The 12,232-nt window shown below is 46.5% G+C and overlaps 2 protein-coding genes across 4 annotated transcripts in view; one reads left to right on the plus strand and one right to left on the minus strand.

The window, feature by feature from the left end:
- Nucleotides 1-9,796, minus strand: part of Prune1 (prune exopolyphosphatase 1) — a 28,888-nt gene extending 19,092 nt beyond the window's left edge. Inside the window, exons 1-2 of the mRNA XM_004632490.2 lie at nt 9,351-9,796; nt 393-485 (exon numbers count right to left, since the gene is read on the minus strand). Coding sequence (XP_004632547.1) covers nt 393-485; nt 9,351-9,389 — 132 coding nt within the window. The 5' untranslated portion in view covers nt 9,390-9,796. The remainder of the gene's footprint in view (nt 1-392; nt 486-9,350) is intronic.
- Nucleotides 9,797-10,848: 1,052 nt separating this feature from the next.
- Nucleotides 10,849-12,232, plus strand: part of Mindy1 (MINDY lysine 48 deubiquitinase 1) — a 12,247-nt gene continuing 10,863 nt past the window's right edge. The window contains exons 1-2 of one of the 3 annotated variants that reach the window (XM_023716350.1): nt 10,849-10,927; nt 11,151-11,479. The gene's annotated coding sequence lies outside the window, so the exon portion shown is untranslated. The other 2 variants (XM_023716351.1, XM_023716349.1) reach the window with 2 other exon arrangements.

Consider the following 12,232-nt stretch of genomic DNA (forward strand, 5'->3'; position numbering starts at 1 on the left):
GTGAGACCCTATAGACCCTGTACTAAATACATAAAAAAGATTTAGCAAAGGTTGGGTATGGCGACTCGTGCCTATAATCCTAGCACTCAGGAGGCTGAGGCAGGAGGATTGCTGAGTTCCAGGCTAGCCTGAACTACATAGTGAGACTCGTCTGAAAAAAAACAACAAGGGAAGGTAAGAGAAAGGAAAAGGGAAGGGAAAATAGAAAGGAAAAGGGAGGGAAAGGGAGGGAAGGGGGTGGGTGGGGAAGAGAGAGGAGAGGAGGGGAGGGGAGGGGAGAAGAAGAAGGCTTGGCAAAAGCAAGGTTTTTAACTGACCCTATACTGGGAAGATGCAGTGCAGGATCTCAACTCCAAATCCTTGCATGCTCAGAGTCTACTGCTAGTACTCACCTTGGTTAGGTAGAAAGCCAAGGCAAGAGCAGATACCATGGAGTCCAAGTCACAGGCTTCATTTCCTAGTACCACGTGCAAAGGCCGGGACTCCTGGAGAGGAAGAAGAGGAATATTTTATACCTAAACCTGATATAAAGGCTTCCTCAGCCTCTGTCCACTTGCACTTACCTTCAGGTCTCTCCCATGGGGCTTCCTGCACACCTCTGCCTGAGCCCGGAGGAGGGGAAGCCGGGCAGTGATTCTGGGCCTCCCTGCTCAGGTGAGGGTCTCACCGCAAGGGCCCTTTGCCCGAGGGTTTTAGCTCAGCTTTTAGCATTCCACACATACCCAGTTGGTGGGAAAGTGCACCTTTCTCTCTATTCAACTGTCTCCACAAATGTGACCTTGCAGAAGAACAGGAATAAAGGATTAACTGATTTCTTATGTTTTTTAGGCATTCAAGGAGCCAATAATGGGACATTTCAGTAGCTGATATATCCAAGCCTCCACTTGCCCCCATTTTCAAAATAGGGCAGGTAACTCTTATCCTTCTAAATCATGAGAACAGGCGAAGAGATTTTGGAAATAAAGGTAAAAGTCAGACTCAGTCACTTGTCCAGCTGTCCAAGGAAATCCTGTCTTCACTAAGAAGCCCCAGAAATAACCACATACATAACCAACAGCCAACAGCTCTCACCACCTAAAAGCAGACCTGGTTAAACAACACTCCCTCTAGAAACTGTGGGTTTTTTTTAATTTTTAAAATTTAATTTATGTGTGTGTGTGTGTGTGTGTGTGTGTGGCCAGCTCAGCCCACCAGGGGGCGGGGCTGGCTGGCATGTGGTGCGGGGGATTGAACCGCGGTCCCTGTGCTTTGCTAAGCTTGTTCTAGGTAGGTACTTTAGACCACTGAGCCATCTCACCAGCCCTAGAAACTGTGTTTTTAAAGCTTTGAAAGGCCCAGCTGCTGATAAGTACTGTGAGGAGGGAGAGATAGATGTTATCATTAATCCTGCTCTCTTGCATCTCCCTAGCTGTCCGAATTTTAGGTAGAACACATAGTGTTAGGCTATAGTTCCCACAACAGCACAGACAGGATTTTGGTCTTTTTTTAAAAAAACATGTTGTGGGGCCAGAGAGATGGCTCAGTGGAATAAGCACTTCCCTGGCAAGTGCAAGGGCCTGAGTTCAATCCCCAGTTCCGCAAAAAAAAAAAAAAAAAAGAAAAGAAAAAAACATGTTGTAAGTGTGCTAGGCGTTATTCTTTTTTTTTTTTTTTTTTAATCTTTTTGCATGCATTAACTGAGCATTTGCCAGGTATGATGGTGCACGCCTGTAATCACAGTACTTGGGAAACTCACCATGAGTTCGAGAACAGCCTGGGTTACACCTGTCTCAAAAAAGAAAATAATTAACTAATCTGTTTAATACTCAAGAATTATTCCTAGAGGGCTGGTGAGATGGCTCAGTGGTCTAAAGCACCTACTTGGAACAAGCTTAGCAAAACACAGGGACCACGGTTCAATCCCCCAGCACCACATCCAGCCAGCCCCGCCCCCTGGTGGGCTGAGCTGGCTACACACACACACACACACACACACACACACAAATACACATAAAATTAAAAAAAAAAAAAAAAAGAATTATTCCTAGAGTCAGGGATACAGCTCAGTGCATAGTGCCTGCCTGGCAAGTGCGAGGTCTTGAGTTTGATTCCAGGCACACACACATACACACACATACAAATTATTCTTTTATCCCAGGAATGAGCATGCTGTTGGGTAGATTGAGCCAGGTAGCAGCACAGGCCTGTAATCTCCAAGATGCTGGAACAAAGCAGGAGTTCAGCCAGAATAATTTAGCAAGATTCTTTCAAAAAATAAAAAAAGCTCAGTATAGCTCACTGCAAAGGCCTAGTAGCACTGGGGGAAAAAAGAAGAGAAAGGAAGGAAGGGAGAACAGAAAACCAAAGAAGGAAAAGAAGGGGAGGGAGGGAAGAGGGAAAGCCTACTGTTCAGTTTAAGGCATAATAATTCTCTTTGCACTTTTCTTTTGAACTTCTACTTCAGTCTTCTTCTGAAAAAGGATAGGATGAAAAAGACAAAAAAAGACACTTTAGTGACATCATGACTCCTCAACTTCAACCTTGTTATGGGGACTGGATAATCCTTGGTCATAGGCTGTCCTGTGTGTGTTGTCTGATGTTGGGCAGCCCCTGAGGATCTACTCACCAGATGGTGGGCACATCCCAGGCCTCAGTGAGAAGCTCTCAGGTTCCCTGGCTTTTTTTTTTTTTTTTTCTTTTTCTTCAAATCTTTTTGTTTATTTGGTACAGAGTCTAGTTGTGCAGCTCAGATCCTCCTGTCTCAGCCTCCCCAGCACTGGAATTACAAGGGTGCACCACCTTGTCCAGTTTTGGTGGCTGACACAGCATGTGGTACCAAAGATCAAACCCAGAATCCTTGCAGTTGCCAGGCAGGCACTTACACCACTGATCTGTCTCCCTAGCTTTAAAAGGGGCAAAATCACCCCATTTGAAAACAACTTGAGTTACAGGAAGGTGAAAATTCATAAACTCTGGCTTCTTCAATCAGGGAAGATTTGGTAGGTCCACAAGCTTAGCAAAACAGGAAGACAGTTGAGAGGGAGTAAAACACAGCCAGAAGTAGTTACCAAGAAATTCACTTGTGAAATAAGAGGAAAATGTTCAGATGGAGGGAGGGGAGGGAGAAGCAAAGAAGGGAAAAGTGAGAGAGAGAGAGAGAGAGAGAGAGAGAGAGAGAGAGGAAAAACATGGGGGAAAAAAAGAAAAACATGGGAAAAAAAAACTATAAATGGATAGGAGCCGGGGAGATGGCTCAGTAGGATAAGCGCTTGACTGGCAAATGCAAGGATCTGAGTTCAATCCCCGGTTCCGCAAAAAAAACAAAACAAAACAAAAAAAAAAACTATAAATGGAGAGGGGAGGAGGGTTGAAGAATGGAGGAAACTGTACCATGTACAGGTATAAATTCTCTATGAAGAATGTGATCGTTATGTATACAAAGAACGTACCAACAAAAATTTTTTCTGGGGGGGAACCGGGGATTGAACTCAGGCCCTTGCACTTACCAGGCAAGTGCTTATTCTACTGCGCTATCACCCCAGCCCAACAAAATCTAATTAAAAAATAAAAATTAACTTTGGTGCAAAGACCCTGCGTTGAACCCCTGGTATCTCAAAGAAATGTAAGTTTAGCCTTTGGAGAGCTGTCGGTAATCCCCACACTCAGAGAGCTGAGGCAGGAGGATCAAGATCACCACAAGTTTGAGGCCAGCCTGAACTACATAGCCAGACCCTGCCTCACAGAAAAAAAAAAGTGCTACCTGTAGCAACATGAGTGGAACCGAAGGATATTACTGTATGAAATAAATCAAGAACAGAAAGCCAAACACCATGTGTTCTTATATGTGGAAGATAAAAACTTGACCTAAAAAAGTAGAGGGGGGCCAGGGAGATAGCTCAATAGAATAAGTGCTTGCCTGGCAAGTGCAAGGGCCTGAGTTCAATCCCCAGTTCCGCAAAAAAAAAAAAAAAAAAAAAAAGTAGAGAATAGGGCTGGGGAGATAGCTTGGTGGTCTAAGTGCCTGCCTGGCAAGTGCAAGGACGCTAGTTTGATCCCTGGTACTAGTTTGATCCCTGGTACTACACACTGTGTTGGCCCTGGAACCCTGGGCGCATTGTGCCCGCCACCAAAAACTGGGCATGGTAGTGTAATCTCAGCGCTAGGGAGGCTGACACAGGAGGATCACTATGAGTCTGAGCTGCAGAGGGAGACAGTATACCAAATAAATAAAAGATTAAAAAAAAATGTGTAGAATAGAATAGTGGTTACCAGATCCTAGGCAGAGTGTGGGGCCATGAAGAGGTCAGTCCAGGCACAAGGTACAGTTGTACAGGATGAATAACATAAGTATTGCTGATAAAAATTAGACAAAATATTTCAAAATAGCCTGTAAAGATTCTGAATGTTTCCAACATAAAAGTGATGACAGACTGGCAGTTCAGCTCAGCTGCAGGGTGTTCTTCTCCAGCACCCAAAATAAAATAAAATAAAAACCAGATGATAAATGCCTGAGTGACAGACACAGCAATTATCAATGCTTTGTCTACATGTACTGGACTGTTTGTTCACTGTACCCATGAGTATGTATCATTCTACAAGTCTTTTTTTCTTTTTGAGACAGAGTCTCACTGTAGAGTCTATGCTTGCCTTGAACACACTATATAACCCAGGTTGGCCTCAAACTTGTAGTAGTGATCCTCCTGTCTCAGCTCTGAGTGCTGGGATTACAGGCATGCACCGCCATGTCTGGTCAGCCAGTCTTTCTCCACACTAAATTCTTTTCTAAAGCAAAAAGAGACCAGACCCTAGTCCTATGGCAATGCCTTTGACAGGCAACTCATATCCCTGCTGTAGAGGAGGCCTCCCTGTTTCCTGGAGACCAAGGGCTGCCTGGATGGCTATGGCACAAAGTGACAGCCAAACTCTAGATCTAAGTGGCTCCAGCAAGTACTTGTCCACTGAAGCGCGAGGGGCCTGTGTGTTCTGGAAAGGGAACTACAGAGACAGGACAGGCTACAGGGCCCTGACTGTTGAAGAAAAGAGGTAAGTGGAGCTGAAAAAAGGGCAGAACAAGGATAGGGAAGCCCATGGAGAACCTTCCCCCCAATTCCTTTATACTGGTGCTACTTTACTGCTAGAGGCCGCTGGATCAAGACTGCTCAGATCCCAGCAGAAAGAAGGCAGAGCAAAGCAAAAGGCAGGTACCAAATATAATCTCATCGCTGAGATGAGGAGAAAGAGTTCCAGAGTGTGGGGAAATAACCACCCTCTTGCGCTTGGCTGTGCTCTGGTAGGAACCAAAGGAATGAACAGAAGTGCAAGACTGGGAGGGAGGTGGCAGCATATCTGGCCCCTCCCACCACCACACTGACCATTGCCTGTCCTGGCTGTTTGCCACTCGGAAACCATGATGCGCACATTCTCAGCTCTGCCTACCCTCTGCACTATTTGTTGTGTTTGAAAGCAGGACAGCCACTGGAATCCCAGCTCTGCCTCATCTGCTGTGGGACTCAGCTTTCTCTCACCTTCATCTCTTTCTCTTCTCTACCCCAGGCCTTTTTTGTGAAGCCTTCCTCACCATCCAGGGCAAAGCAATCTTCCTCTAAATACCAGCCCACTTCCAGCACCTCTGGCTCTTGAATACAGTTTTAACTCCTACCCTTTAAGGTACAACTATCTTGTAATGGCTGTGTATCCTAAATCCAAAACTTAGCTTGAGTCTGGTGACTATATTCTTTGTTCTAACCTGAGTACTTCGGGGAAAGGAAACTTGTATCCTTAATTATCATGCTCTAGAAAACTGACTCCTGGGCAAACTCCTGGTGTACAAGTGCCCACTTACAAGGCATTATTTTCCTGTTCATTTAGGGAAAACACATAACTCTTAAGCTATAGTCCAGCCCATCAGCTGAAGGCACAAGCCAAACAGCCTTGGTTTTCTACCATCATAGGAAGAACACAGGGAAAATACAGCTATACTTAGCAATACAAGGAAACATGAGCTGCCAATGGAAGAAACACAGTCTGAGAGCCACAAGTAAATATAAACTTTTTTTTTTTCTAAAAAAGATCCACTAGTTGAAAGGCTCTTATCCTGACCTTTTCTTTGTGGTCTTGTGTGGCAGGAAGGCAATTTAGAGTCAGCAAAGCAGCTGGGGAGATAGCTCGTTGAGCCTGCCTGGCAAGTGCATGGGCCCAAGTTCAATTCCCAGTACTATACACCATGCTGCCCCGGAATCCCAGGTGCACTGTGCCAGCTCCAAAGCCGGGCATGGTAGTGCATGCCTATTATCCCAGTGCTGGGGAGGCTGAGACAGGAGGATCACTGTAAGTCTGAACTGCATAGTAAGACTCTGTATCCAATCAATCAATTAATCAATCAATCAATAAATGTAGAACAAGTAAATAATTTCCCTTTTGAAGCTGAATATGGCCTGAAAAACTACTCAGCAAAACAATGAAGGGGGCGGGGATGACAGGCCAAAGAGCCGAAGAAAAACTCCTCTGCCAGGCTATGCTTTTTTTTTTTTTTTTTTAAAGGTACTGGAGAATGAAAGCATGTTTACTAGGCAGGCAATCCACCACTGAGATACATCTTTTTTTTTCTGGATCATAGGCATTTGTCACTACATCCAGTTAGGACTTTTTTTTTTTTTTTGAGACAGGGGCTGGCTGTGTAGCTCAGAGTAGCCTTGAACTCACCATGCCCAGGGCAGGACAAATTTCTAAGGACAGCCAGCCACTCAGGATTTCTGTCTAAGTGTACACAATTCAGAATCCAAAGATGCCTGGAGACTATCCCTGGATGAATATTTTGAATGCAGCCCCACCCTGAGGACTTCACCCTTCTAGGAGAAGATGAGTCACCACCAACAGGACACTTAGACAGGGTTCCTCTTACATGGAACATCTTACTGTCGCTGTGGCAGAGGCTACAGAAAGTTTCTCTGAAAACACATGTTACAAATGTGGTGTCAACAGAAGACTTGGCTGAATTATTAGCTTTTTCTATCCTATACAAAAGCCAAGCATTCACAATTCCCTAAGAAATTTACTGCTAAACTATCATTTAACAGAAACATTCAAACTGAATGCTGTCTGTTGGAAGCCTGTCTCTCTTTACACCAGAAACAACAGTGACCTCTGGGAAACTGGATGGAGAAGAAAAAGGTTTTTAAATCTGACTTAGTATCATTTTAAACTTTTTTCTTTTGAGGGGGGTTCTAGGAATTGAACCCAGAGTCTTTATAGTGAGATACATTTCCGGTGTGTGTGTGTTTTTTTTGAGAAAGGGTCTAAGTTCCCCAGGTTCTGTTCAAATTTGCAGTCCTCCTGCCTGAGCTTCCCAGACTGCTGGGTTGTGAAGTGCATGCTACCATGCCTGGCATATTCTGTAATTAAGAGATCTAAAGCATTGGCATCCACCCACCAATATGTTCTGATACCCGCTTACTGATTTTCGTAGTCAAATTTGTTCCTTTCAGCAAATCCTGATGAGACTGTATGCTAATGAGTGTTTTAAGGTGCAATGTCACCTTTACAAGTTTGCAGGTTTGGAAGGGAAGGTGTCTAGATCTTGTTCTCTTGGGGATAAATGCAAAGAAATAGGCAAAGATATAAGCAAAATATTAAAAAAAAATCAAGTTTGTTTTTTTTTTTTAATCAAGTATTTTTCCAGCTTTATAATGCGACAGAGATATACTGTTCCAGGGTGAGTGAGGTGCTGTGGACACTGGAACACATCAATCAAAGAAATGGTTTTTGGTGTGGGCACTTGACGGTGGAAAGAGTGCTTATTTGGATGACCTGGCTGGGGTGAAAAATCCAACTCTGTAGTGCTGAGAATGGTAATAGAAATGCCACTTAGTTTTCCAATGAGCTCCTTGTGATGAAATCAGAGGTAAATTAAGAACTGCTCCAAGTTGTCTTATGCATTAAGGCAACTTTTGGCCAGGTGTGGTGGTGTATGCCTATAGTCCCAGCACTTCAGAGGCAGTGTCAGGAGGATCTCAGAGAGCTCAAGACGGGCCAGGGCTACTCAGTGTGCTCAAGGCCAACCTGAACAACATAAAAAGACCCTGTCTCAAAAAACAAACAAACAAAATTTTCCCCAAATTTGTTTTTCACACCTCAACTCAGTACAAGACTATTCATTAATCCCAGCAGCTGAGTATGCTGCAGAAATCAGGTGATTTTTTAAGGATTTGTCAATCAGAATTTACTGTGAAACATAACTTGTAACACTGAAAATGCTTTATGTATTTATTTATTTATTTATTTGCAGTACTGGGGATTGAGTACATCCCCAGTCCTTATTTATTTATTGGCAGAACCGGGAATCGAACTCAGGCCCTTGGTTTGCCAGGGAAGTGCTTTTCCTACTGATCCATCTCCCCCACCCCTCCCAGCCCTTTTATTATTATCATTATTATTTTATTTGGGAACAAACAGGTTCTCATTAACTAAGTTGCCCAGGTTGGATCGGAACCTGTAATCCTCCTGTCTCAGTGTCCCAGTGTTGGGATTGACATTTTAAAAGGAAGTTATAGTCTAGGCTTATGCAGGTGCAGTGTTCAGAAGTGTGACAGCAGGGGACTTCCCAGCTAGCTTTCCACCTCTAACTGCAGATAACTGCCTAATGCTGCATGACCAGTCAGCATGGGGTGAGGCCAACTGCCTCAGAAAGTACCCAAAATAAGCTCTGAAGTATTCAGTCATGCTTCTGGTTTTGATTCCAAACATACTTTGTGCTTATCCTTTCTGAGCGGGGGTGGGGTGTTTTCTGTAATGTGTTAGAGAATCCGGGGGCAAAGGAATGCAAGCTGTGGGTCAATAGACACTGTTGATGTATTCTACATGTTTGGCTTAAAAACAGATTCAAAGTAAAACATCGTGATCACCCCTTTTCTCTTGAGTTCGGCCCGCCAGGGAGAAACTGCCATTCAGAGGAAGAAAGGCGCGCGCCCGGGCCCCTCCGTGCCGCCCAGGTCCCTCGGCGGCCGAGGGCTCAAGCAGGCCCCGGGGCGGGAGTTCAGCGGCGGGGAGAAGGGAAGGAGCGCACTCGGGGGCACGGCCGGCACCGGCGACGCTGGGCAGAGACTCAAATCAATCAGGACCCTGACCCAGGACTCCTCCCCCGCTCCGGGGCGGACCTCGAAGGCGGGGAACCCAACGCGGGGAGAATGAGCAGCATTCTCTCGCTCGTAAGCCAGTATTCGCTCTTCACACCCTAGACCTGGCAAGACCCCGCGTCCCCTCCCCACCACTCGGTGAGCCCTTCCACTTGGACCGTCCGGGTTCCCCAAATCCCACATCTTCCTCCTCCCCAGACCCCAGCCAGGCTGTACTCCTCAGTCACAGAGATCCGTTACCTGCAGAGCAGCTCGACAACCCTGCAGGTAGTCCTCCATGGTGGAGCCCGAGGGATGCCGTTGTCCCTGGCCCAGGAGAGGTTCCCGAGCGAGTGCACTCCACCCAGAACTCAGGGTCCAGAGGCGACAGTCAGGAGGCGGGACTCGAACCCGCCACAAGGCGATTCGGCCGCCAGCCCTGGGAGGAAGTGCGTCACCCGGCGTTTTCGGAGTCCGATCCGCCCCGCCCGAGAGCGGAAGCGGAGTTCTGCGCCCACAGACGCGGGGGACGTCACTCCGGAGGTGGAAGGGGCGCGGCGCAGGGCGTGCTGGGAAATGTAGGCTAAGAAGTCCGAACTCATTCCAACAATTGGAGAATTTCCTTAGGGATTTGACACACGAGTGTGTACGTGTCACATTAACCCATTTTTGTGGCTTCTGAACTTCTTCTGTCAGCCTGAGCTAAGTAGAACATCTGAACATGTATGATACCAATCATCTAGTTGTTACTTCACACCAATCATCTAGTTGTTACTTCACAACATGACACAACAGCTCTCCATGTTCCTTTTTTTTTTTTTTTTTCATCTTCCTTTTTAGAATTCACCTGGCTGTCCAATTGCTATCAGTTTTGCAGTTGTACATAAAAGAAAAACATTGAAATAGCCTTCAAGCTCTCTTCTTAACACCCACCTTTGCTGTTTCTTCCTCTCACTCTGTAGCCTCTTGTTTTTCTACAGCCTCAGCAGATGCCTTCTCATTCCTTTCCTGGTCTGTTGTCACTTTGGCGTGTTGTGCTCCAGTCCCCTGGTGGTTCTAGCTGCTCTTTCAGTCTTCAGAGTTGCCTGATGCCTCACCCTGTGGCAGCTGTGCAGGTAGACTTTGAAGGAGCTTTCAGAATACAGGTTCCAACTACCCTTAACTGCCACTTCCATTTCCCCACACCTGGTCTTTGCTCTGAAAATAAAGGTTCCCTGCTCATCAAGTGTTCTCTTGGGGCTGGGGAGATGGCTTAGAAGAATAAGGGCCTGGGTTCAATACCTGGTTCTGCAAAAAAAAAAAAAAAAAAAAAAAAGTTCCATCTCTTAACCCATCCCTCTACTTCCTACCTCCACTCTCACAAAAGCTTGTTCCTGTCCCCTAAGCCAAAAGCCCAGAGGAGGTGACTGATGAGAAGGGGCGGCCTGTGAGTACAGGGCGTAGGATCTCCTCCTGTTCTGCGGCTTCTCTCCCTTCTGCTCTTTCTCCCCAGAGCATGGGGCTTTTCCCACACCTTCTGTGGCTGCCAGATGCACAGTCCAATTCGTTTCATTTCTAGACTAAGAAAAACGATAAAGGGAGGGTTTGTGAAGGAGCCCTCAGCAGGACTATTTTTTATATTAAATGAGTAAAAATGCAAATATCATGCTCTTTCGCTCTGCTTCTGTGGATTTAGCGCACAGGCCTGTCCGGCACACACAGGGAGGAAGCCCAGACCCAGCAAGGTGCTGCTGTCCAGCCTGCTCCTCCCACTCGGCGGGGCACTTGCTCTTCCCTGTTCTCACCAGAGAGGCACAAGTGCTCCGTCCCTTCAGCGGCAGGCAAAAGGAAGAGAAAGGGTCTGTTGTTTTTCTCTCCTTGTTTCTCTCTCTGTCTCTGTTGATCGCTAAGCTGCTGACTAAGTAAGAAAGCTTTGATGGAAATCCTCCAGTGCTGGTCAGGCCCCTCCTCCTCCAGGGAGCTTGTCCTTGACTAATTTTTCTTTGTCCCAATGGGAAAGAGAGAGAGGGACAGAGACAGAAAGAGGAAAAAGCAAAACCACAAACTTCCTTTGAAAATCAGTTTGCATGCAGGGCCTGGAGCACATGCCGGAGACTCAGCTACTCAGGAATCCTGAAGACGCTTGGAGAAAGCTAGCCCGGGAGCCCCTGGACTGCGCCCTGCCCGCCCGCACGCTGCTGCGTTGCCCCCAGCCCTGGGTGTGAGTCCGGAAGTGGCCACAACCCAGCCAGCCTGGCCGCGCTCCCACTGAGCCTGTGTCAGCCTGTGTAAGCTTGGCGTTGACAGCCAGGAGGCAGAGAGCCCAGGTGCCCCTCACTGTGCTACCCCCTCATCAAACTGCCAGAGCTGAACCCTCTTTTCAGTCTTGGGACTGCACCCACTTCTTCAAGGTAAAAACTTTGTTTTAACCATTTTTTCCACCTCTTCCCTCACCCACAGCTCTTCTTCTCTCCAGCTCCAGGGAGTTGGTAGCTGGCTCTCCTCCCATCGGTGGTCTCTGAAGGTCTGGTTTGCTTGGAGAACGGAAAGGAGCTGTTGTTGGTCCCTTCCTTTCTTCCTAACCAAGCCCTTCCCTTCTTTCTTGGGAGCAAGTAAGCAGCGTACTGTTTGAGTTATTCACAGGGAAAATTGAAACCATTGGTTGCTTGAAGATCTGGGTCAGACTGAGTAGACTGGCATGGGGCAGTAAGGGACTCGATGGGAGAGAAAGGTCTGGGGAAGGGGCTCCTTCTGGAAGCCACATACACGCCTATTTTATGTGCCGGTTCTGCTGTGGGGTGGTTTCCTCCCCTGGGGTTGGGACCAAGGCTCTTTTAACTCCTCACGGGCCATCCACTATAAAAGAAATCTGAGCTGGACAGAAAGTACAGACTTGAGCTGAGAAAACAGAAGGAAAAGGATGAAATTCTGACTTCCTCGAGTACCCTCCCCCACGAGAGCACCTTACAGCCTCCCTCGGTGCAGTGTCCAGACTCAGGTTTCTTTTGGTAACTCCCTCTGGCCAGCTCGCTTCCCAACCCCCATACAATTATTGATCATTTCTAGCACTAGGCAGAAAGTAAGCCCTGCTTTTCTTTTCTTTCTTTCTTTTTTTTTTTAAATTTTTTTTATTTATGTGTGTGTGTGTGTGTGTGTGTGTGTGT

The sequence above is a fragment of the Octodon degus genome, unplaced genomic scaffold (genome assembly GCF_000260255.1).
Source record: "Octodon degus isolate 3935 unplaced genomic scaffold, OctDeg1.0 scaffold00048, whole genome shotgun sequence".
Lineage (NCBI taxonomy): Eukaryota > Metazoa > Chordata > Mammalia > Rodentia > Octodontidae > Octodon > Octodon degus.